The 25017-nt window shown below is 42.8% G+C and overlaps 1 protein-coding gene across 6 annotated transcripts in view; it reads right to left on the reverse strand.

Moving 5' to 3' along the window:
• NHSL2 (NHS like 2) overlaps nucleotides 1-25017 on the reverse strand; it is a 277111-nt gene that overhangs the window by 228502 nt on the left and 23592 nt on the right. Inside the window, exon 1 of one of the 6 annotated variants that reach the window (XM_079125027.1) lies at nucleotides 5356-8990. The exons of the other annotated variants lie outside the window; for them this stretch is intronic. Within the exon in view, the coding sequence (XP_078981153.1) occupies nucleotides 5356-5362 (7 nt within the window). The 5' untranslated portion in view covers nucleotides 5363-8990. Of the gene's footprint in view, nucleotides 1-5355; nucleotides 8991-25017 lie in introns of those variants that run through there. 6 annotated transcript variants of the gene reach the window in all.

A 25017-nucleotide genomic window follows, 5' to 3' on the forward strand; every position in this document is an offset into this window, starting at 1 on the left:
GCCAAGTGCAGCACCTGGTTCAAGGTAGGGGCTGGCCCTGAATCCCTTCCCACTGTGGTGGAAATGTCAGCAACACAGTGAAGCAAGTAGTCTTAGAAATAGATGGAGATGAACCTAGTGTGGATTTCTTTAGGGCAAAAAATGAATGCTTATGAATGCTTCCTGTGTAGTGCCTTGAGAGAATATTGGCTGGGAAAGTGTAGAATCAAAGGAGAAAAAATTTGAAAAATCCCCTTTCTGGAAGGTCCAGGCTGGGGTTGGGAGGTAAACTACTGAGCTAAAGAAATTCTTCCAAAGAAGGGTAATCTGAGGTTTAGGCACTGCTGTGGTTTAAATGTGTTCCCCAAAAGTTCGTGTGTTGGAAACTGAATCCCCACATTCATATTTTGATGGCATTTGGAGGTGTGGCTTTGGGGAAGTAATTAGGATTAGAGGAGGTCATGAGGGTGAGGCCCTGAAGATGTGATTAGTGGCTTTATAAGAAGAGGAAGTGAAACCCACACAATCACACTCGCTGGGCGTTACCATGTGATGTGATTATGATGCAGCAAAAAGGCCCTCATCTAATGGTATTGCTGTAGTTTAGGCTGTTTGGCCTCCAGAGTCATGAGCCAAATGAACTTCTATTCTTCATAAATTACCCTATTTGTAGTATTCAGTCATAGAAACAGAAAAGGACTAAGATACCACCATTTCTGCCTTGAATTTTGGCAAGAAAAGCATTAGAAAGAAGCTAATAAGGAAATAAAATGAAGTCAATGGCCCCATGTACATGCTCACAGGGTAGACTATTAATAGATTTAGTCAAAGAGGACCAAGAAAAATCTATTCTAGGATTTCCTTGCTCTCACTGCATCAGAGAGCCAGAATGGGGAAGGCCCCTGGAACTGAATGCTGGTAATTCTTGTCACACAGCCCTCCTGGTAACTGTCATCTTAGAGAGGCAGGTCTATCTAAGGCAGTGTATCCCAAGCTCCAGGCACTGGTATCCATCTTCCCAATATTTATCATATTCACATACTTCCTGAACTACTGTATAACTTTTTTTCTATTTCTCACTCTTTCACTTGAAGAAACTATCACTCATGTAAATGAAAACCACCACCACATGACCTAAATTGAAGGAAACTGTTGGGGCTGGGAATGTAGCTCAGTGGTAGAGTATTTACTTTGCATGTACATGGCCCTGGGTTCAATCCCCAGCACCACAAATAAAAGACAGAAATTATAAACACAAATGCACTGCTATTAAATAATACATGTCCCATCCAAAATCATGAAGTGTACCTCTACTCCCACAGGAATCTGGGGCCATTTTGGGAAGATGAGTCCAAAGACCTCTTGATTTGGGGATGCAGCTCTGGTGGCACCCCTACTGCACATACAGGATACAGGTTGTAGCTGATGAAGAGATGATTTGGAACATGGTCCCTTTGGGCCTTAGCCTGGAAGCTCCTCCCAGTGGAAACTTAAATGGCACTCCCATCCCACACCCAAAGCCAGGCTAAAAGCGAGGACAGAAAGAAGTCAGGTGAGAGATCAGCCTGGCTCTTCATGGTTCAGATGGTATTCACTCTCAGATCTAAAACCTAAACTCAGGAAACATCTATTTCATGGTGCCTTGATCTTGGACTTCACAGCCTCCAGAGCTGTAAGCAATAAATATCTATTTTTATAAATTACCCAGTCTATGATATTTTGTTATAGAAGTCCAAAAGGACTCAGACAATGTCCCTTCTCCAACTGGAACCCATCCTACTGCTAAAAATCTAGAAAGGCATCCATTTTGTTCTTTTGTTTTCCATTACAGTCACCAGTTCTACATGCTCACTCAGACCAAACAGTAAAGGAAATTCCTGGATGGCTTGTTTAGTGACAAATTCAGGCATTTGACACTTGTCTTCTCAGAGACATATTTCCTATTATATATCTGATACTAATGGAGAACTGGTAAGTTTCTAAGAAGGGACAGAACTGCTTGGTAGACAAACAAAACAGTAGTACTTCATTTGTTTGTTTTGCACAGAGGGAGAAACAAATATATTTACTATTTTTACAAGAAAATGGGTTCAAAGAAATCTGTCACCTCCTGTTTTCTTCCTATTATCCATCCCCAGAGTCTTTTCCTCTTCAGGATGGGTGGCTGGTTATCACAGTAATGTGGGACTATTTGGGTCAAAAACAGTAGAAAACAGATAACTGAAAAAAAATACATGGGCTATGGGACAGTTGACAAGCACAGGCAGAGAGTAGAGAGAAACTACAGTACTGATTGACCATGAGCTTGCAGCCCCAGTCTGTGGGGAGTCCAGAGATAACTAATCATACAACAAAGTCTTTAAGTCAAGTTTATTCTAACCTGCAAAACCATGGGTATGTCCAACATCCATGGTTGCTAGAAAACAAGGCTAAAGGCACAGTCTCACAGATAGGCTCAAAACGTAGCCACCCATCACATAAAAAAATGTTCAAAAATCAATAGTCATTAGGGAAATTTAAATCAAAACAGCAATAAGGTCCCACTTCATGCCCATTCAGGTGGCTATTATCCAAAACACAAAATAACAATTGTTGATGAGGATGTGAAGAAATTTGAAACCTTATATACAATCACTGGTGGAGTTGTAAAATGGTAAAACCCCTGTGGAAAACAGTATGATGGTTCCTCAAAAAAGTAAACAGAATTAACATATGACTCAACAAGTTAATTCTCTATTCCTTGAATTGGAAGTAGGGGCTTGACTTGACATTTGGACACATATGTTCATAGTAACATTATTCTCAATGACCAAAAGGTGGAATGTCAATCTACAGATGTATGGATAAACACTATGTGCTATTCGACGGAACGCTTACTATCCAGCCTTTAAAAAGAAGGAAATTCTGACACATACTATAATATGGATGAAATTAAAGATATGATATTAAGTGAAAGAAAGCCAATCATGAAAGGACATATATGATTTTGTTTCTATTAGGTACCAGAGGTAGTCAAATTAATAGAGACAGAAAATGAAATTTTGGTTTAAAAGGGGTTGCAGGAAGGGAGAGTTACTGGTACAGAGAATTATTGGCACAGAGTTTCAGTTTGGGAGGATGAAAAATGTCTGGAAATGGGTGGGGGTTATGGTTGCATAACAATACAAATGTACTTAATGCCACTTAAGTTATACACTTAAAATAATTAAAAATGGTAAATTTTATGTGTATTTTACCACAAACAGAAACATTTTCATTGTACTAAAGGCAAATGAGGAGAAGGGTCATGGAATGACCTCCACCCTTTAAGGCTCTCATGCCTGCTCATCACCCAGAGGGTTATCTCCAGGGGAGGAGCTTCCTTCTTGACACCACCAGCCTTTAGTATGGAGCCTGCTTGAATAACTACTCCATATAACTTTTGGGGATGCATGGCTTCCCTTCTCTCTTTCTCTCAGGTTCTCATGGGAAAGGGCCTGAATCAAGAAAGTAAGTGCGGGGTGCCAGGCACAGTTGCTCATGCCTGTAATCCCAGAGACTAGGGAAGCTGAATCAGGAGGATCGCAAATTGGAGGCCAGCCTCGGCAACTTTGTAAGATCGTGTCTCAAAATAAAATAAACAGGGCTGGGGATGTAACTCAGTGGTATAACTCCCTGGGTTCGTTTGCCAGGACCCCCAAAAAGGAAAGAAAAAGAATGTGAGGGGCTCCTCTGTTTACTGCATTAGGTGGGAGATGGGCAGGATTGCACTAGGCAGGTAGGGAGAAAAGGAAAGGAGAGACAAGAAAATAGCTTGGAGAGCCACACAACGGAAGAGGGAAAGGGGTGCTGGATATCAGGGAGAGAAGGGAGTGCTCTTTGCAAACAGTACTTGTTTTCCCCAGTGAAAAAGTCTGGGGCTTTAAGCAGCCACCCTTGATACAAGCAAACCCCAACAAGGAGAGAAGCCATGCATCCCCAGCAGTTATTCCTGGAGTGATTATTCAACCAGACTCTGTACTAAAGGCCAGTAGTGTCAAGAAGGAACCTGTTTTAGTCAGTTTTTTCGCTGCTGTGACTAAAGGACCTGACCAGCACAATCGTTAAGAGAAAATGTTTACTCAGGGGCTCATGGTTTCAGAGGTCTCCATTTATAGACAGTAGACTCCATTCCTTGGGGCTTGAGTTGAGGCTGAACATCATGGGAGAGTGTATGGCCGAGGGAAGCAGCTCACGTGATGATCAGAAAGCAGAGAGAGACTCCATTCTCCAGATACAAAATATATACCCCATAGTCATGCCCCCAATGAACCACTTCCTCCAGCCACACTCCACCTGCCTCAGTTAATCCCATCAGGGATTAATTCACTGATTAGGTTAAGGTTATAACCCAATCATTTCTCCTCCACACCTTCTTGCATTGTCTCACATGTGAGCTTTTGAGGGACATATCACCTCCAAACCATAACAAAACCCAAGGTGAAATGTGTTTCAGGGAACCCATAGGCATGGAGGAAGACAGCTGAATGCACTCCCCAACCATAACCCAAGGGAGAACACACCAGAGCCTCCAAAATAAATAAGAAGAAGCACGTGGAACAGCTAGGACGGAGAAATGCTCTCTGGCTGGAAGAGGCTGAGGGTCTTCATGGAGGAGGTGGCCTTTAACTTGGACATTAAGAGATGGACAGAATTGAGGGTCCATTATCTGTGTTCTGTTTGTATTTCTTGAGGAATAAGCTTCTCTTTTTATGTTTATAATTTACAATTTCCCAGGATGACTTTCCTCAACCTATTTCTGTAAGAGCTTTTTTAGCTTTACATCAAAAATCTTAAAACAAATTGGTTTATGTGGCCTGTTAGTGCAGTTTAGACATGGACACATGACTAGAGAGCCACCAAATACTATATAAAATACTGTTCATCCAAATACACATAGACACTCTGAGTTGGGAATTGTCAACTTGCAAATGAAATTTGACACCATACCTGTAACTGTGAAATGGCAAATACACAAATGAAAACTGAAAATTTTCTATCCTCCAGCTATGTATTTTTGGTACTATGCCAAGTGTACAGGTATTCAGAAGTGCGTGTGTGTGTGTGTGTATGTTGGAGATCCAAATATGTGGCATTGGAATGTTGAGCATTATAAAAGATTAATAGTTGAAGTCTTTGAATGCCAAGCCCAGGAGTTTGGACTTAACTCTAATGCTTCTGTCAAAATGAGCATTAACTTCTCTCCCCATCACAGCTACAGGATGCCACTAAATGTCAAGATAGACCAGACATCAGTAGGGTGTAGCTCCCACTCACCCACAGAAATGGCTAGTCGGCTCAGTATGGAAATGATAACAAAGCTTTTCAAGTCTAGCAACAGGGATAGGGAGTACTTACAAGTCATAAGAAAAACTCACTGTGACGTGGGTGGGAGCAGAGCCTGGCTTTCTTGGGCCCTTGGGAAGCCTGTTAGACACGTGCCACTGCTGGGCGCTTATAATGGCAGGAGTCCCTGGGTCCATAAGGACACAAAGGCTTCTCCCTGTAGGAACCACACCACCCTGCTGCTGACTCAAACTCCAGCTGGAACTGGAACAAAAAGTCCAGCTCCTCTATTATTAACTATTCCCCAACCCTCCACCCTCAGGCTCACTCCTCTGCTTTTTATTTAACCCAGTCCCACTGCACCAGCAGGCAAAATACCATGGTGACCTGCCCTAAACAGGAAGTGAGGAATGCCTGCTGAGACTGGCCAGGTTTGGGTCATCCGGATGGGCATTGGGACTGCTGCTGCAGTTCCTTAGCCTTGCCCTTGTCCCTGAGGACTTCCTCTTCTTCTACAAGTTATTCTTTGCTTCTTGCCTGGGCCAGATGGGCAGCTGGCAGACACCTGGCCTTTGTCCCTGGTTGGACTAACTTGTGGCTACACCCACTGGCCAGAGGATTCCAGGTGGAAAAAAAATATGCTAATGGATAGAGCAGAGGTCCAGAGAAATCCCAGACATGGATAATCCAGACCCACCACTTGGAATGCAAAAATGCATGCTCAGATGTTCCCCCTCAGACCATCCTGGCCCTCCCAGCAGCCTGGGGCCTCCTGCAGCCGCCTGCAGACAATGGTATGGTCTGAAGAGGCCAGAGGTCATGTGGGGGTGGTGGCTGTATCCCCATCCCCAACCCCATGTGGGCCATGTGGCGTCCTGGGGAAAGGAACTAGTCTCAATGCCCTGCCCCCCACTTCTGTTCCCAGTCCCTGTGTGTGGTTTGATGTGGAAGAGGAAGGGGCATTCAGAGTTTCTGAGGAGCCTGTGTTTGGGTTGTGAGCTATTGGCATTCCCACACTTGGAGGTAAGTGATTCTTGCTTTGCTCTGCTGGGCCAGGAGAGGAGGGAGAGCACAGATGAAGTCTGAAGTCCCAAGTTCAAAGGCAATTTGGGGATTATGCAGAGTGAGTTGGCAAGTGCCTGTGAGGACTGCAGGAGCAGCCACCTTTGAGCTGGGGTTGGGGAACTGTTATGGTCTGATGCAGTGGCCTGGTGTTTTTCATCCTTGTCTGGGAGTCAGGGATGTCTGGGACAAACCAACTCATTCCCCTGCCCCAACACTATGCAATGCCACCACCTCTGGCAAAAGAAGTGAGAGGGGGAAACGTGCTGTGTGGTGTCCATATTGCACAGGTCCCTAGCTCCATCCTGTCCCAGCTCTCTGGTCTATGTATTTCCTACCCTTTGTTGCCTGACACACTTCTGTTCATCCTTCCTGACTCTTCTCACACCTCCTCTCCTCCAAAAAGCCCTCCGCAAAGTTCTTGTCACCCAAGCCCTACCAGGGCTCTCTTAAGCTATCTACTACTTTTGGCTCTTGTATGCTGGTGCCAACAGTTTATCTGACCAAGTAAGGGCACTTTTTTTGTGGTGCTGGGGACTGAACCCAGGGCCTTGTGCATGTAAGGCAAGCTCTCTACCAACTGAGCTATATCCCCAGTAAGGGGATTTTTAAACAACTGCCATCTACTGAAATCAAGATGTCATAAACAAAAAATTGGAATGACTTTTTTTAGTTGTAAAAACTGAACATATTTGGCTTTTTAAAGAACTACATCATCATCTTTTTCTCCTTTTTTTTTTAAACTCAGAAGATTGAAAAGTCTTAACATTAATCACCAATTTATGTTTTGAAACTACAGACCTAGATGATAACTGGACAACTAAAAGTCTAACTTGGAGTACATGTGATGCCTCCTGCCACCAGCTCGTATAGCATTTTGAAGGTCACCAAGGCATTTGCACATGCTCACAACCCATGGGATGTAGGTGCCATTAGTCCTATTTCACACATGAGGAAAAACTGAGGTTCAGAAAAATGAAATACAGCCAGGTATAGTGGTACACACCTGTCATTCCAGCTACTCAGAGGTTGAAGCAGGAGGATCACAAGTTCAGGGCCAGCCTCAGCAACTCAGTGAGACCCTGTCTCAAAATAAAAAATAAAAAGGGCTGGGGATATAGTTCAGAGGCGGAGCACTTGCCTAACATGTGAGAGGCCCTGGTTAAACTCCAGTTACTTCAAGAAGGAAATAAATAAAGAAAAGAAAAAGAAAAATCAAATAGGTTTCCCAGAACCACACAGGCACTGAACACCACCAAATCCTGGGTTTGTTCCCCTACAAGGTACTGCCTCAACATCATAGTGTCAACAATTCAATTCAAGAAGTTTGAGCCAGGGGATGTAGCTCAATGGTAGAGCACTTACCTCACACATGTGAGGCCCTGGGTTTCATCCCCAGCACTGGAAAAAAGATCAAATTATTTATTGATTATTCTTTGTGGTCTATCAGATGGAAAGTCAAAGATGATGTATCCCATATCCTCACAAGGAAGAAGGGATATTAAAGATAACTTGAATAGTATCATCTTCTTCTCATAAGGCTGTTGTGACAATGAATGACAAAACTTATGAGGATGCCTAACACGCAGCCAGGCACACAGTAGGCATTCAATAAAAACTAATTTCTTGACTTCCTTCCTTTCCTTCTCCAAAGCATCAGGGAACAACCCTGCTGCCAACAAGCATCCCTGACTCCCAGCCTCAGTGCAATCTGCTTTATAGCACATGAAAAGTGCTATTTATCCCTGTCCTTCTGGCTTGTTTTGTGGAACTAAGGGTAAGTGCATCTGTGAGATGAGGTTAGGGAGGGAGGCCCATGGGCCAAGAAAGTTTCTCAGGAGACCCAAAAGTGAGGTGGAGTGAGGAGAGGAAAGAAGCTGGTGAAAGGCAGGACTTCTTCAGGTTCCCAGAGTGAGAAGGCTGAGCATGGGATTAGAAGGGCAGAGGAAGGGGTCATGTCTTCATTCTGCCAGAATTGAGGGAAGGTGTAGGAGCAGGAGACAAGGTAGTTGAAGGAAACTGGGTGCCTGGGTGGAAGGCACCATGCTCCCTCCCACCATAGGGTCTTTGTATGTGCTAGTTCCTCTACAACACTGTTCCTTCCCCTTCTTGTCCTAATAAACTACTGTGCATCCTTCATGTTTCACCTCAAGTATCTATCACTTTCTCAGAGAAAAGTTCCCTGAGGTACCCTGACTAGGTCAAATCCTCTATTCTAGGATCAGAAGGTATATTCTAGGTATACATGCAATGTACTTTTATACTTTTGCAATTATTTGGCTAGTATCTGCCTTCTTCACTAGACTGTGAACTCCTTGAGGGCAGAGATTGTGTCTGTTTCTGTAGATCATTCTGCTTCTAGTTCCTAGAGGCAGAATTATTATGTCCTCTGTAATTATATAGTGAAGGCAAGAATGAATGAATGAATGAGTAACTCCATAGAAAGGGGAGCACGGAACTCTGGAGTAACACTATCTGTTTGAATCCCAGGTCTGCCACTTACTAGCTGTATGGCCTTGGCCAAGTTACTTATCTCTCCACACCTCTGTTTCCACATCTGCAAAATAGAGAATCCTAAAAGCAGTTGTTATGAGAATTAAACAAGGAAATAGTTGTAAAGCACTTAAATAGTACTAGATACATAATAATGTGTATACATATATACACATTTAGTGTGAACACATAGGTACTCACTTCTATAAATCAACAAGCAACCAGACTCTCCTGTGTTTCTCTCCTGGACAAGCAAAAACACACTTATTTTCCAGCAGGTTTGAACACTCCAGATCTCAGTGCTGATCGAAGGAGGCTCTCAACTGCAGCCTCCTAGGCAGACAGAAAAAGCTGAGGTCTTTGGGTCCAATTGACATGATTTGATTTCTCCTTCCCCTTCTCTCCCTACCTTGAATCCATCCATAAGTGCTGTTGGTTCTACCAGAAACAAACAAATAAAAAAGTCCTCCAGTTCATCTCCCTTTGCTCTACCACCCTGAAGCCACTGTGATCACAGCATAATTGGGATAGTCCATTTCCCCTCATGATCCCTTACAATCTGTTCTCCACATAGCAGCCAGATTGAGCCGATCAGAACAGATCACTTGCTAGCACAACTTCCTCATCACACTGAGAAAGAAATCCAAAACCCTTCCTGTGTTTTGCAAGGTGCTTCACAAGGAGGACCCTGCCCACCTCCCTAGTCTCAGCTCTCAGCCTATTCCAGCCATACCAAACCACTCTCAAAGCACTGTGCTTCCTCTTGATACTGGTCTTTGCTAATGCCTGGATCACTTTTTTCCTTCCATCTCTTTCATTTGGCTGATTCCTCCTTTTCCTTCAGATCTAGCTCAGATGCCACATCCTCTGGAAATTCCTTGCTGATGCCCCACCTCCTGCTCCTGTTTGTTATAGGTGCCCCTTCTCTGTATTCCTATAGTATCGGCTTCTTCCTCCTCAGAGCAGGCAGCATCTTGTCCCATCACTGCCTGTTTGGTTGTCTGTAACCCACCTCCCTCCTGGCTGCAAGTTGCTGAAGGTAGTGGCCTGATCTTATTCACAGCTGTACACCCAGTACACAGCACAAGATTTGTCATATGGTAGATGGCTCAAGAGATATTATAACATGCATCCTGACATCCCAGGTAAATGATTTTGGATAAGTTCTGTCTGACCCTTTTTCCCTAAAAATAAGATGGGGAGATAATACTTGGTCAAGTTGTTTTCAGGATTAAATAAGACAACATGGGTAAAGCACACAACACAGAGTAAATGCTCAATAAATTAAAACTTTTATTGGGTCATAAATGGTCAGGAAAAGAGAGAAAAACAAGTCTCTCCTCCCTGCTAAAACATATACACACCCATCCTGCTTCCCTCCTGTCTTTAGTCCCTTGAATGAAGCTGGAAAACTGAACCAGTAAAAAAAAATCCCCTTCAGTGAACTCTTAGGAGAGAACTATCTTCTGTATCAACAACACACCCTGAGCTTAGCCTCCAGCAGAGCAGCCCCAAGTTGGAGGTCTGGTTTTTCTTTTCACCCTGTCCAGATATTTACAGTGTAAACCTTGGATGATGAGTGGGAGGAGGGGGGAAAGCACAGTCCATGCCAAGAAACCTCAGGAAGGAACTCACACTGGGTCTCCACACAGTAATGCACACTGTTCTGGAATCTTCCATCAAAACGCTTTGTCAGCTGGGAGAGAGAATAAAGGGGACTTCTCAGCAGCAAGGCAGAAAGAAGTGACCCTGCAGAGGCCAAGTCTCTCCACATTCAGAATATAGTCTACCAGAGAAAAGATCCGGGTTAAAGTTCAAACTTTACCTTAACCTTTCTGTCTTAGTGGTGAAAGACCGGAACAATGTTGGATACTCCATCTTCCACTTCCTAAACTCCAGTTGAACAGAAACTCCTCACAATAACTCCCAACAGCCTCAGAACTGGCATTTGATTTCAACAAATAGCTCTGGGTTGTCTAATGCCCCTTTGATTTCAAACTGGACAACTGTCCCCTAATCTTTTGGAAATTTCATCTTCTGGATTTTTTTTAATGCAAAATAAATTTCAGAACTACTTTAGAAAACATATCTGAAAACCAAAGAGCCACAGGCAGGAATGATTTCTTCCATTTTACACAGTTGGTAGGTATCTACTATACTGTTCTGTCTTTTCTACTTCACATCATTCCATACATATATTTTCTTATACCAGCAGAGTTCACATAGTTGTCACATTTGGTGGCCACATTATATAACCTAAAGTACTATAATTCATAGTCTGCTTAGTCAAATCCCTATTATTGGCTGTTTGGATTGTATCTATTTGTGGCTATAACACTTTGTACAATTTGATTTTGGGAATTTCATAAAATATATCTGAAAATCAAAGAAGCAAAGACAGGGATGATTACTTTCATGAAAAAGCAGTCCTACCCATTTATTCCTCTCCCAGTCCTTGAAGTGGGTCTCCAGGGATATGTTCCATGCCATGCTTTTCCCAGACTCTTGCTTTCAGTGGAGGGAGGTAGAAGTGAGAAAGTCCACAGCATCAGTCTGACCTTCCAATGGGGAGTCAGGGACACTTAGGTGCAGTTATGTGGGCAAAGAGAATATGAATTTTCTGGAAAACTCTTGGTCTTAGCCCTGGCAAGTCTTAAAACCAGACTCAACCAGAACAGGCCATTTGTTCTCTGAACGAGTTTTTATTGAGACTTGTGGTAGATGCTGCTTGTTGCCTACCTAATAGGCATCCTCTATATCTTCTTTCCTACTAACAGAACTCCAATATGTTTAGGTAGTTATCAAAGATCCTTTCATATAAAAAATTGGGGATGAGCCAGTTGCAGACCCAGGCTTGAATATTTGCTTTAAACTAGTTGTTGGGCTAAGAGTGAGTATGTGACACAATTCTTGTTAATGAGACATAAGGGATAGTAGCCTTGGAAATCTCCCCTTCACAAATAACAGGACAAAGCTCCCTGAGGAGAAGGCCTTTGTTTCTTCCTCCTTCTTTATGCTGGGATGCAGATATGATTTTTGAGACTGCAGCAGCCATCTTGCAACCATAATGCAACAAGTATGAGGATGAAAGCCAATTCACTATGGATGGCAGCAGAGCAGGCAACCACCCACCTTTAAAGTTTTTATGTGAAAAAAAAAAATCATGTCCATTAGTTTAAGCCACTCTAGGTTGGATTTTCCGTACTTTCAGCCCAAGGCATACCCAATTGTACCTACTGTGTGCCTGGCATTTTGCTAAGTACCAATAAATTACAAAAGAAATGGAAAACATGCTTCTTTACATTAGCAAGCTGAGTCCATTAGGGAGACATGAAACAAACACAGATAATGATATATAAAAAGTAACCAAAAAGAAAGGACTGAAGAAACTATTTTAGCCAAGGTGAATAGGAAAGAGTTAGAGCTAGAAATATGCATAGTGTTTCCATGGAAAATTAAAGACCTAGATGGGCCCTAGAAAGGAAATGGAGATATGGCAGATTGTATGTTTGCACCATATTCAAAAGCTAAGAATTGCCCATTCAGGAGTTTGGCCATGAACTGATGTTTAGTGGAGAACCAATGCAAGAAAAATTCATGATGAAAGCTGCACTTGAGGAAGATTAGTTAGATGGTGAAGTGCAGACTGCAGCTGTGGTACTCAAATGGGTGATGACAGCTAGAAGGGCATCATGCAAGAGATATTCTGAAGGATGAATTAGCAGAACTTGATCACTGTAATGATTGAGTGTGGAAAAGGGAGAGGAAGGGGAGTCAGGCAGGATGGGGGAAGAGCCCTTGACAGAGACAGGAAGCACAGAAAGAGAGACAAGATTTTTGGCTCTGGCTGTGTAGACTGAGGCAGAAGAATGATGAGTTCTAAGCCAGCCTCAGCAATTTAGTGAGGCCCTGTCTCTAAGTAAAATAAACAAAAGTGTTGGGGATGTTGCTTAGTGGGGACAATCCCCAATACCAAAAAAAAAAAAAAAAAAAAAAGATTTTTGGCTTTGAGATGACAGTTGACTACATAGATCAATATGTCTAATAGACAATTCCCAAATCAGAAGCCCCATGCCTGGGAGTGTAGACAAAGAGGGAGCAGAAAAGGCATTTGGTTAAAGCTAGTGATTTCCAAACTTCAGTCATCTTCATGACTTTTGACACATGCTGAACAACTACATTACTAATCTACTTGATGCTGTTCCTTAAATTAACTTCTTTATACATTTGAGGATGTAGCCCCATCGTAGAGTACTTGCTTAGCATGTGCAAGGCCCTGAGTTCAATACCCAGTACCACCAAAAACAAACAAAAAAAAGACATTATAAACTTATGTTATTTATTTATTTATTTGTTCATTTATTTGGTACTGAGGATTGAAGCCAAGGACACTTAACCACTGAGCTACCTCCCCAGTCTTTTTTATTTTATTTTATTTTTCAGTTTCAGGTTTCCTTTTTTTTATTGTAAACAAATGGGGTACATCTTGTTGCTCTGTACATGAAGTAGAGGCATACCATTTGTGTAATCATACATTTACATAGGGTAATGGTGTTTCATTCATTCTGTTATTTTTCCTTCCCCCCCACCCCTCCCACCCCTTTTTTCCCTTTTTTTATTTTATTTATTTTTTGTTTGTTTCTATTTTTGAACTGGGGTTAAAACTCAGGGCTTCATGCATGTAGGCAAGTGCTTTATCACTGAGCTACATCCCAGTCCTTATTTTTAATTTTGAGGCAGGTCTCCCTAAGATTCTGAGGCTGTCCTCCAACTTGCAATCTTCCTGCCTCAACTTCCCGAGTGTCTGGGATTACAGATATGCACCACAACCATGCCCATCAAAGAACTTCTTTAAAAAAACTGCATGGTTCTGAGCAGTAATACTCTTGAAGTTAGCAGCTTTAATGTGTTAATTTTTTTTCTAAAACACATGAAAATAAATTCATGGCTATTAAAGTTTTAAAAACTATTCATCCATAAACTACTTGAAATGATTTCACATGCCTTTAGATGACCTGGCCACCAGCTTTTGGAAAACAATAGCTTAGACACAACTGGGGGACCTGTTCAATGAAGGTGAGGCATTTCAAGGGTCAAATCTCTTGAGTGTTGTGCCTCTTGAATCTGCTCCCTTCCCTTATGTCAGCAATTTACATTCTTTTATGGGAGGATGGATCTTTCCGCACGTGGATCAAGCTGTATGAGAGAGCTAGAAAGGCCATGCTTTGGATGTCAGGGTGCCTGGGGAAGTATTCCTCACCCATGAGTCAAATTAGGCTGCATAAACCAAGCGAAGCATCCCCTTGATAGCATTCTGGTCAGAGTGGGGCCTCAAATCCTCTCACTGGGGTTCTAAAGAATGATTCCTACAACTTGAACTAAACCAAGACACTGAGAAAGAAGCTAAGTTGCAGCCTTCCTCCTCCCTTTTCTCCCCTCGCCTGCCCCCACTCCTCTAGCCCCCTTCCAAATCTAAGCTGGGCTTAGCATAAGAGGAGCATGACTCATAGAAACCAAGGTCTGAGCCAGAGAGGCCAGCCTGCCAGGATTCTTCCCCAGCTGATGACAAGCAGACCCAGCAGCCTGGTCCCCAGCCCATGACAGACTCAGTTGTCCAAAGGCTTCAGGCCTTTGGAGCCCCCAGGGTAACAGACATTCCCTGGGGAAAGGTCAGAAAACCAGAAATGGCAAAGAGCTGCTGTGATGAAAGAAGACTGTGTTCATTCAATGGCAATAGTGTATGGATCCTGCCTCCCCTGAAGTCCTGTCCACAAGTATGTTAGGTCCTAAGTACCTACCTTCATAGTAACATCATCATCATCATCATCATCATGATAATGATAATCAATGCTTACAGGGAAATAACTGTGTGCCAGGTATTGTGCTAAGTGCTTGATATGTATTATTTTGTTCTCACAGAGACCTTATGAGGCAGGTACTCTTATTCGACCCAGTGTAGAAAGGAGAAAACTAGGAATCAGGGAGTGGAAGTAAGTTTCCCAAGTCCACACAATAAATGGGATATCCTGGAAGGGTAAGGGTAAGGGTATAGTTCCAAAGCCCAAATTTTTAACCATTCTGCTTCCCCACAACACTTTCTGAAGAATGTTTGCACTGGGTAAAGCTAAGTGGACCAGACATAGGCCCTTGATTCAGGGTAGAAAACTATAGGCTGGCCAAGAGATTAGGGAGGAGGCCTGAGCTATGTATCAAACATGGAAAACAATGACCAATGGAACCCCTCAGTTCCTCTCTCCTGTGGAATCTGAACTTGAAACAGTAATGAGTACAGAAGTAGACACACAAACACACGAGACAGACGCCTTGAGACAGACAATACAAAATCTTTTAGTGAGAAGAAACTATGAAATTGAGTGGAGAATAGAGAGAAATTATTGGCATCAGCAGGAACAGGGGATTCTGAATCAAGAGAGCAGGGGAATTACAAGTTGATCATTTTTCAGAAAGCGGGGCAATTACAAGTCAATCATTTTAACTAATCACTTGTCAATATCCTCACCTTTCTTACCCCATTGACCATCTTTCATCCATCTTACAAATCCCTAAGACTCTAACAAAGCCAAATGCTTACTCCTCCTCCTGCCCTAGCACCACTGAACACTGCTTAGTGAAAATACTTCAGCCACAGGAATGGGAACCATTACAAATGTACTGGGGCTTCAGTATGGCCAGGCAATACCTTTCTGATTCCCTGTTGGGTTCTCTCCAACATTCTCTCAAGGGGTTTTCTGAGCAACACAACCTCCTCTATCATCTACAAACTTTTAGCCTTGTCACATCCCCTAAACCCATTTTTACCGAGAAAGAGAAGCCATTATGCAGTAACTTTCCACAGTCAAATCTCTAAATTCATTCCCCATCCATTTTTTCCACCTTCCCTGACTCCTCTCAGTTGATTCTGACCTCAGTGCCTGTGCCCTGGCTTCCAGTTTTCCCATCATCCCAGGGATCCAAAGCTTTCATTAGACCTTCAATTGGCCGGCATCTCCCATCTCTCCCTCTGTACTATGGTTCCTCCCCATGGGCACTGAAGCAACCCTCTCTTTCCCATAACCCTCCATCATCTGCTCTCACTTCCCTTTCACAGACAAACTTGATGAAAGAGCTGTCTACACTTGCTCTATGCATTTCCTCACTCCCACTCTTTAGCCTGATATAGCTGCCATCCAGTTCTATTACTCCAGTGAAGCTATTTGCACCAAAGATCTCTTCACACCTAAATTCCAATGTTTCTTAGATCTTTCCTCTCTGAGCCATTTGTCACAGCTGCAGCCACTGTCCTGCAGCATTCTTTTACCTTGGCTTCTGTGACCTCTCTTGGATTGTTAAATTTTTTGCAGAGCTAGGGATGGAACCCAGGGCCTCACACATGCTAGGAAAATGCTCTACCACTGAAAAACATCTCCAGACCTCTCCTGCTTTCTCTCCCACCTTTCTAGTTGCTGCTCAGTCCCTTCAAGGGGCTTCTTTGCCTCTGTCCAGCCCACAAATGTTGAGGTTTCCTATAGTTTTCTCAAAGGCCTTCTTCCCAATCTCCAAATTCTCTATGCACAATCTTCCAAGGTTTCAATTACCATCTATAGACTGATGACTCTCAAATTTTTATATTTGGATCCAATAACTATAGAACCTAAGACTTATAGAGTCAATTTCTACTGAAGTATCTGTTATGGTTTGGTTGTAAGGTGTCCCCCAAAAATTCATACGTGAGACAATGCAAGAAGGCTGGGAGGTGAAATGACTAAGTTATATGAGTCTTAACCCAATCAGTGAATTAATCCCCTGATAGGGATTAATTGAGTGGTAACTGATGATGGATAGGGTGTGACTGGAGGAGGTGGGCACTGGGGGTTTGTCTTTGGGGTATCTATTTTGTATCTGGTGAATGGAGTCTATCTCTGCTTCCTGATCATCATGTGAGCTGCTTCCCTCTGCCACACTCTTCTGTCATGATGTTCTGCCTCAATTTGAGCCCTGAGGAATGGAACCAGTCTTCTATGGACTAAGACCTCTGAAACTGTGAGCCCTCAAATAAACTCTTCCTCTCTAAAATTGTTCTTGTCATCTTTCAGTCACAGCAGTGAAAAAGCTGGCAAAAACTGTCCTACAGACAACCTAAAGTTCACATGCTCAGAACCAAGCCCATCATTATTTCTATGGAGCTTGTTCCTCTTCCTTGGTCCTTAGAATAACTAATATTTATTGAGTACATCCTATGCTTGACCAAGTTCAAAGTATTTTATGTATCTTATTTCACTTTATCATTAAAACAAAGGCAGTATTAATACCCTTATTTTATAGGAAAGGAAACTGAGGCACAAAGAAGTTAAGGAACTTGTCCAAGGCCACACAGCAAATCAATGGCAGATCTGGGATTCAAAATTCAGGTAGTCCAGCCTCTTATTAATCACACTATATGGCTATCCAGTTTTCCTGCCAGAACCTTAGGCATCAACCCTGACTCCTGACCTTTCCTTCACTCTCTGTGTCTGTCTATTCTACCACCAAAACATGTCTCAGATCTATCTATTTCTTTCCATTTATATTTTAACTATCATAACTAGGTCAGTATCATCTCTCATCTGACTTTCTGCCTCCAATATCACCACTTCCCAACCCATCCTCCATGTTAATTCCTCAGCAATGTCTGAAAAGCAAGTCATCTGTGTTGGTTGATATTCAATTATTGTAACAGATATCTGATAACTTAAAAAGAGGAAAGTTTCATTTTAGCTCACGGTTTTGTAGGCTTCAGTTCATGGTTGGTTGACCTGCTGCTTTTGGGCCTATAGCAAGGCAGCACATCAGGATGTGAATGTGTGGTAGAGAAAGTTCCTCATCTTTTAGTGGCCAGGAAGGAGAGGAAAGAGAAGAGAGAGAAGAAAGAGAGAGGAGAGAGGAGAGGGCTGTGTTTCTAGTATCCCTTCAAAGGCCCTCCTCCAACAACCTAACTTCCTTCCACTAGGTACCACCTATTAAAGGTTTCACCACTTTTCAATACTACTATGAGTTGGGGACCAAACCTTCAACTCATGGGCATTTGGGGAATAATCAAGATCCAAACTGTAGTATCTGTCCATAGCTCCTTGCTGCTCTCAGGATAATTCCCAGGTCCCTTCACATGGCTTACCTGGTTCTTAATGATCTAGTGTCTACCTGCTCCTCTAGGCTCAGATCTTTCCACGCCCCTCTACCACTAACTTTCTGCAATTTTCTTCCTTCCCACCTGCTTTCACCTGGCTTTCACCTACTTATCCTTCAGTCCTCCATGTAGAGGAGTGATTATTATTTCCTTAGATAAGGAAAGCCAACCTTGACTCCCCAAGTTTGGCTTAGGTGTCATTCCTTTATTACTCTGTACTCATCCTTGTCAGATCACTTCTCATGGCTTGTATTGTTTCATCATTTTCTTTCCCCAATAGACTAAGTTATGTGAAACCAAGTGACATTATCTACTTTGCTTACCTCTGCACTCCCCACCCCCACCTGGCACAGTTTTGTGAATGCCATGTGTGAAGAAACTATGCCAAACCCTCTTTCTTCACTCTTCTTGATCTAAGCCACAATCAGTGGCCTGAAGAACCATCCCATGGCCAGCTGCCTGACACAAGTCCTGTGAGCACAGGCTAAGGATGTGTTTCCTGAGCCTATCAGCTTAGACCTTCCTTCCCAGCAGTGGAGCCAAGAACCAGTGCCCTTCCTCCACTCCATTTCCTGAACTGTCTTTGCATTGTGAATTTCAGTTATCACTTGACTTTAAGAACTAGAATCAAGTTATGTCTTAGTTACTGGCTCTTTTAATAGCCTTGTGAGATTGATGGGAATGCAACGGAAATAACAATGATGACTCACCCAGCCCATCTCTCCTCCCCTCACCACTCTGCACAGAATCCAATCTTGTCACTGTCAAGTTAAGCACTGTTCTAGATGAGGTAGCAGTGGTCCCTTGGTTATCTGAGACATCATGCATGGGATAAGCAGCCAAGGTGAGACCTCATGTGAGATGCCAGTCAGATTCTATAGTCAAATGCCCTGTCATGTTTTGAGCCCATGCAACACAGACAGAAAAAGATAGGGCAGAATGGCAAGCTTCCAATAAGAGAAGGGCTCTGGCTAGAAGATGGGTGAAGAATGAGGCAGGTGACCATAACAATATCACATAAAAGGATAGAGGGAGGGGCAAAACTCAGGTAGGCTTCCTCAATCTTACTCATATAATCCTTTTCTTCTCAGAACTTCATCAGATAAAAGCAGGTCATGTCCAAATGTTCATAGCCCACAGTAGGCAAGTGGGCTATGCTAGGCATTGGCTCTGTTTCCTAAATATTCCCAGTTGTGTGCCTTATGGGTAAATAGTGAGGTGATACTTTTTAAAAAATATTTTAGTTGTCAATGGACCTTTATTTTATTTATTTATTTATATGTGGTGCTCAGAATTGAAACTAGTGACTCATACATGCTACCCCACAACCCCAGCCTGAGATGATACTTATTGATAGGACTATAGGATGAGTTATGGCCCAATGACACAGAAGTAAAACATGTCACTGGCAAGCTGGAACAATTCAGTGCCAGTGTAAGGCCCTACAGAGCTCTCTTTCCCTTAGCCATGGTAACCAGCAATGTTTGGGATGGTAGTCTCTCTGACCACCTGGGTTTTAAGGTAAGGAGACAAGTTGTGGATCTCTCAACTAACTCATCACCAACAAGAAACAACAGCAAGAAATAAATCTTTGTTGTTACGAGCCACTAAGATTCCTGGGTTGTTTGTTATTCAGCATGACTAGCTACACAGGCTAACCCTTACCTTTGGGGTTTGACATCATCAGAGAAAGGAAACTATAATCATGATACTGAAAAAGAAGACAATTATTTATCAGAACAATCACCAAAAACATGCTAAGCATATTGGTAAGTGTAAATTATTAGCAATATTCTAGATCAAAGTTCAGGTAATGGGTTCATGAATGCTTGTTATATTATTAATTAGTAAATGTGAGGAAAAGACTTAATGCAAGTATGGTGATTCTTGGGATACAACCAGCAATTCTGAAATATGTAGCATAGGCCAAGGGTCTAAACTAACTCATTCAAGGACACAAGTTCTAAGATATTCTAGGTCCTTTTGTCTAAGCACAAGTCCAGACCTCTCCTGGCCCAGCTCTGACTCTTGCCTTGTGTCACTGCTGATTTCTCTTCCCAAGTTTCCCCTGGTTCTCCCTCCATCCCTGGACAAGTTCTTCTCTTGGGTCCCTAAATCACTAAGAACATGAGCTCTAATTTCTAGTACTCTACAAACACTCCCAGCTCTCTACCTGCCACCACAAGAAGTGTTGTGTATTCCTGATATTCACCCACCTGTACTTCCTCAACTCTCTTCTATGGAAGAACTCCTAATAGGCTAGGGTATGAATTTTGAGGTCCAAGGAGCTTAGTTTGAATCCCACCAAAACAATTACTTACTTAAGTCATTTTCCCTCTCTGAGCCTAAGTGTCTTCATCATTATAATAGGAAAAAAAATACAGATGGTCCCCAATTTATGATTGCTCAACTAATGATATTTTTGACTTCGCAATGATGCAAAAGCAATACATATTCAATAGAAACTGAGTTTGAATGTTGATCTTTTTTCAGCTAGTGATATACAGGATGATACTTGTGATGCTGGGTAGAACCACTGAGCCACAGCTCCCGGTCAATCACATGATCATTAGGGCAAATAATTGAGACTCTACAGTGTGCCTTTTTTAAAAAATAAAACAGACTTTGTGTTAGATGATTTTGTGCAAAATTGTAGGCTAATATAAGTTCTCTGAACATATTTAAGGTAGGCAAGGCTAAATTATGGTGCTTGGTAAATCAAGTGTATTAAATCCATTTTTACTTAAATATTTTTCACTTACATGGGTTTGTAGGGATATAAACCTATGGCAAGCCAAGGAGCATATGTACTTAACTCAAGGGGTTTCCTTGACCATCCTATGAATGAGGCTGCAAGCAGAAAAACACTGGTACACAGTAGACAGCTAGTAATCATTGCCTCCCCTTCCCCTTTCTGCTTTTTCCTCTTTTCAAAATGGCAACTGCCCCATGACACAGCACTGCAAAAACAAAAACAAAAAAATCCAGAAATAAAATGGCAACTGACTCAGTACTAACTCAAACTGTAATCCCATTCTTTTATTGTCATCTTTTTTTCCTTCCAACCTAACTCCCTATTCCCCTTGCACAAACATGGTAATAGTCATTATCATCACTGTACTCACCACAGCAGACACCTTCATTCAAACTTGCTTCTCATTCACTATCTGGTTCAGGGGCTTTAAATTTTTGGGGGCTTATTTTTATTTATTTGTGATTAGATGTGATACCTTTGGGGCTTGGGTTTTAGCTCAGGGATAGAGCATTTGCATAGCATGTGTGAGGCACTGGGCACGTTTTTAAACAAAATCACCTGTAGATCTCCAACACGTGAACCAAAACCAGAACCATTCATGGTAGCCCCTGAAACACCTCTGTGGTATTCCCTAGAGCTCAATGGATCACATATTGAATATTGCTGGACTCTGCTCCTTCCAGGTCTATAAAGTGTCAGGGTTTGCAGCCACTTTAAGGGTCACCCACAGCCTCAGTTTCTGGATGAGAAAGAGGTCTAGAGGTTCTGAGAGCTATTGGTTCCCAGGACTGGAAAGAACCCTGAAGGTACTGGCCCCCATGCTGACTGACAGGTTGTCTTTCCTACAACAGGGAGGAGGAGCCAGGGCTTCTGCTTCTATCTGTAGATTTTGGGAGCATAGCATATCTCCCAACATGCCCAGGAAGCAGCATCACTTATAACAAAGTGTCAAGAGCTTAACTACCCAGATTCAAAACCTGGAAGAGCCACTTGGTAGTTATGTGGCCTCGGGCAAGTTGTTCCTCCAGGGCTCCATTTTCCCTCTGCATAGCAGGTTAAGGATGCCTGTCTCATCAAAGTTGAGTATGACTATTATGGCTTTACCTCTGTAAAATGCTAATAAGTGACACTTGACTTTAGAATTTTTAGGAGGGACACATACAATGGTGGCGGGAAGGAAGACAGGTATCTTACATATTTTTCCTTTTCCCAGGCAGGAGGGAGACTCACTTCCTTCCCCAGAACTCCTCTGCTTTCTAACAAACCCCCCCCCGCCCCCCCCCCCCCCCCCCCCCCGTAGGCTTTTCCTGGCAAAGAGGCTGCTTCCCAGCCTGGGCTGAAATAAGGCTCATACCCCCACTAGGCCTCAGAGTCCCCCATTTTGTTCAACTTCCTCCTCAAGTACACAGCCTGAAGCACTGCCCAGTTGGCCATTGGGAGAAATTCTGGCAATCAGCAGCTGAATTGAACCTATTAGTTCCTGTTTGCACCACTCACTCAAACTCCCCGACTCATGCAAATTCCCTTCCATCTGCCTGAGGCCCTGGAATCACTGAGGCTATAAAGCGAACCTCAGTCAGAACTGACTCTGCCTGGAACCAACCAGTCAGTGGCCAAGACTCTGCATTTTATTTCCAGTTTTCCAACTTCCTCCCCTTTTAGTGAGCTGCCCAGGCAACAAGCTACGCATTTAGTTAGCAATTGCACTTAACAGTCACAGATTGCCACTTTGCACTGTGCACATTTGATTTAATAAATGTGCTACTGCTGTGGTGTTCACATATCCCTATGCTGGGAAGCACTTTGACAGGGCAAAGGTCCTTCAGACCACCTATTTCACTCACTGCTGCTGACCATCCCTCAGAAGCAAAACAGAAATGTTGCTATTCAGAAGCAGTCCCCATGGGGATGCAGCTATGATTGTTGCTGTTTTTAACTAAAAATCACTAGCAAAAGATTCATTCTTATCAGAAACAAAAATAATGACAGGGACATGTTAGAGACTCTGAGGGACCTCTGGGAATACTCCTGTGTGAGGTCCACAAAAGGCTACCACAGCAGTGTGGGTGGAGTGTGAAGTATGTGGATGTGAGTTTGTGCACATTTGCATGTGCATGTGTGTCTGTTATCAAACAACTCAACTGGAAAGCAAAACAGGTCCTGTCAGTTAAGTCATTATAAAACAGCTGAAGGGGCACCCTAAAAGAACTCCAGAATGAGTTTCCTCTCAATTGTCACTGATGAATAGCTTGATAAATTCAATTTTTTTGTAGTTTCAATGGCACTTAAGCATTGATGCCATCCACCCAGATGTTCAAGCCCCAAACCTTGTAGGCACCCTGACATTTATTCTCCTTACTCTTCACATCTAGTCTATCAGAGAATCTTGTCTGCTTTACTCCAGAATATATCCCAAATCCATCCACTTCCCTGCTTCACTGCCATCACTGTGGTTCAAGTCTCTATCACCTCTCTCCAGGACCAAGACTTCTCAATAGCCTCCCTGCTTCCACCCTTATTGCCAAACAGTCCATTCTCTACACAGCAGTTGGGATTATCTTTTAAAAATATAAACTCTTTTTCATGTCATGGAAATATGGAAATACATGTTCAAAATGGATCCTCCATAAGCTTGGATCACTAAGTGAATTAGCCCTCGCATCAATCCACATTGGACAGTTCCTATGAGTGAGAATTGGATACTGTTTGTTACTGCAGCATATCCTGGCTAATCCTGACTGATAGCTTACATTCATGCAGATTTCTGGAGTATGCTTTTGGGCTTCATAAGATTACTAAAGAAGTGTGGGACCCCAAAGGATTATCTTAGCCACTCTCCTAGAAGGGGAGGGGAGCTGGCTGAGTAAGGCAGTGTTCAAAGGGTGCAACAAACAAGCTTGGCTAATACCCCTCTGAGAGGGGCTTCACCATGATGAAATGAGTCAAGAAGGCAAACTGCTTAGCAGTCAGATAATCTTTGCCTAAATCAGGAGAGGGAACAGGATTTTGATCCTGGAGGGGAAGTGGTACAAAGCTGGTAACTGAGTAGAATTTAGGAATAGGAATCAACATGTTGTAAAGGACACAAGTGAGGGAAGGAAAGGAAGAGGCTAGAAGCAACATGAACCTTCAAGGGTCATTCTTGGAGGTTTCTGATGTCAGATAAACTTGGCGGCAAAATGCTCCAGGGACCAATGCAGGACACCAGCTGTTGTCACAGGTTCTCCAGTTTATGGGTCTGCTGAAGCTGAGAGGGTATTTACTGCCTGAGCCAAGATTGGCTCAGTGGCTGGCATTTTGAACCAAGCTGACCAGAGTGGAACTGCCTGGGAGAAGCAGAGGCAGGAGAAATCAGGAGGGTCTTGTACGATCAGAATAACAGCTGACAGTTATCAAGGGCTTATCACAAGCCAGGCACTGTAGCCAGCACATTATATTCATTCTCTCCCTATAATCCTTACACAAATCCCATAAAAGTTAGTGCAATTTTATCTCTACTTAGAGACACTAAGTAACTTGCCTAAGATCATACAGCTAGTAAATGTCAGAGTCCTGATGTGGAACTAGGATGTTTCCTCCCCAACCTATGTCTTTAACCACTTTATTTGCTCTTCCTCCTACTCCTTGAATTTATGTATTTGTTTTCCTTTCTCCTATTTTGTTCCATCCATTTCCTGCCACCTGTTCAACTTCTTCTTCTCATACTCCCCTACTTGACGTGAAAAAAATAATTGAGTCCACCTTGACTTGTTATCTATTATGAGTTTTTCAGTCATGCACTTTCTGGTTCAATATGTCAGCATTTCAGCTGACATTCATACATTTACCACCAACAGGTGACTCTTATCTCTAATAACAAAAGCAGGACTCCTTTCAGATGGAGTGACCATCATAGGAAAAAAGGCAAGGCAGCTCTCTGTGCTCTCTTGGTCCAGGAGTCAGGCACCTGGAGCTCTAAACACTTCTGGAGGGCACATGGAGTGATGCTGTGGAGATGACATCTGTAGATAGGAGGAAAAAGCGTCCCTGGAAGCATAAGCTTGAAGTTTGAGAAATACTGGGTATGTGTGTAGAAATCCTAGTATTGATTTGCTCTTCTTATTTCAAATTGTTTAAGATGGACCTTTCTAGAGAGTCGGCTCTGATGTCCTGGAAAAGAAAGAGCACTGGAGTTGTTCTTAGAATGATAGGATTATGATATGGCTTTGCCACTTACCTGTCTAGTACTCAGATTCATAATCTTCAAAATGGGGGCAAGTGT

Source organism: Sciurus vulgaris (assembly GCF_902686455.1).
Source record: "Sciurus vulgaris genome assembly, chromosome: X".
Classification (NCBI taxonomy): domain Eukaryota; kingdom Metazoa; phylum Chordata; class Mammalia; order Rodentia; family Sciuridae; genus Sciurus; species Sciurus vulgaris.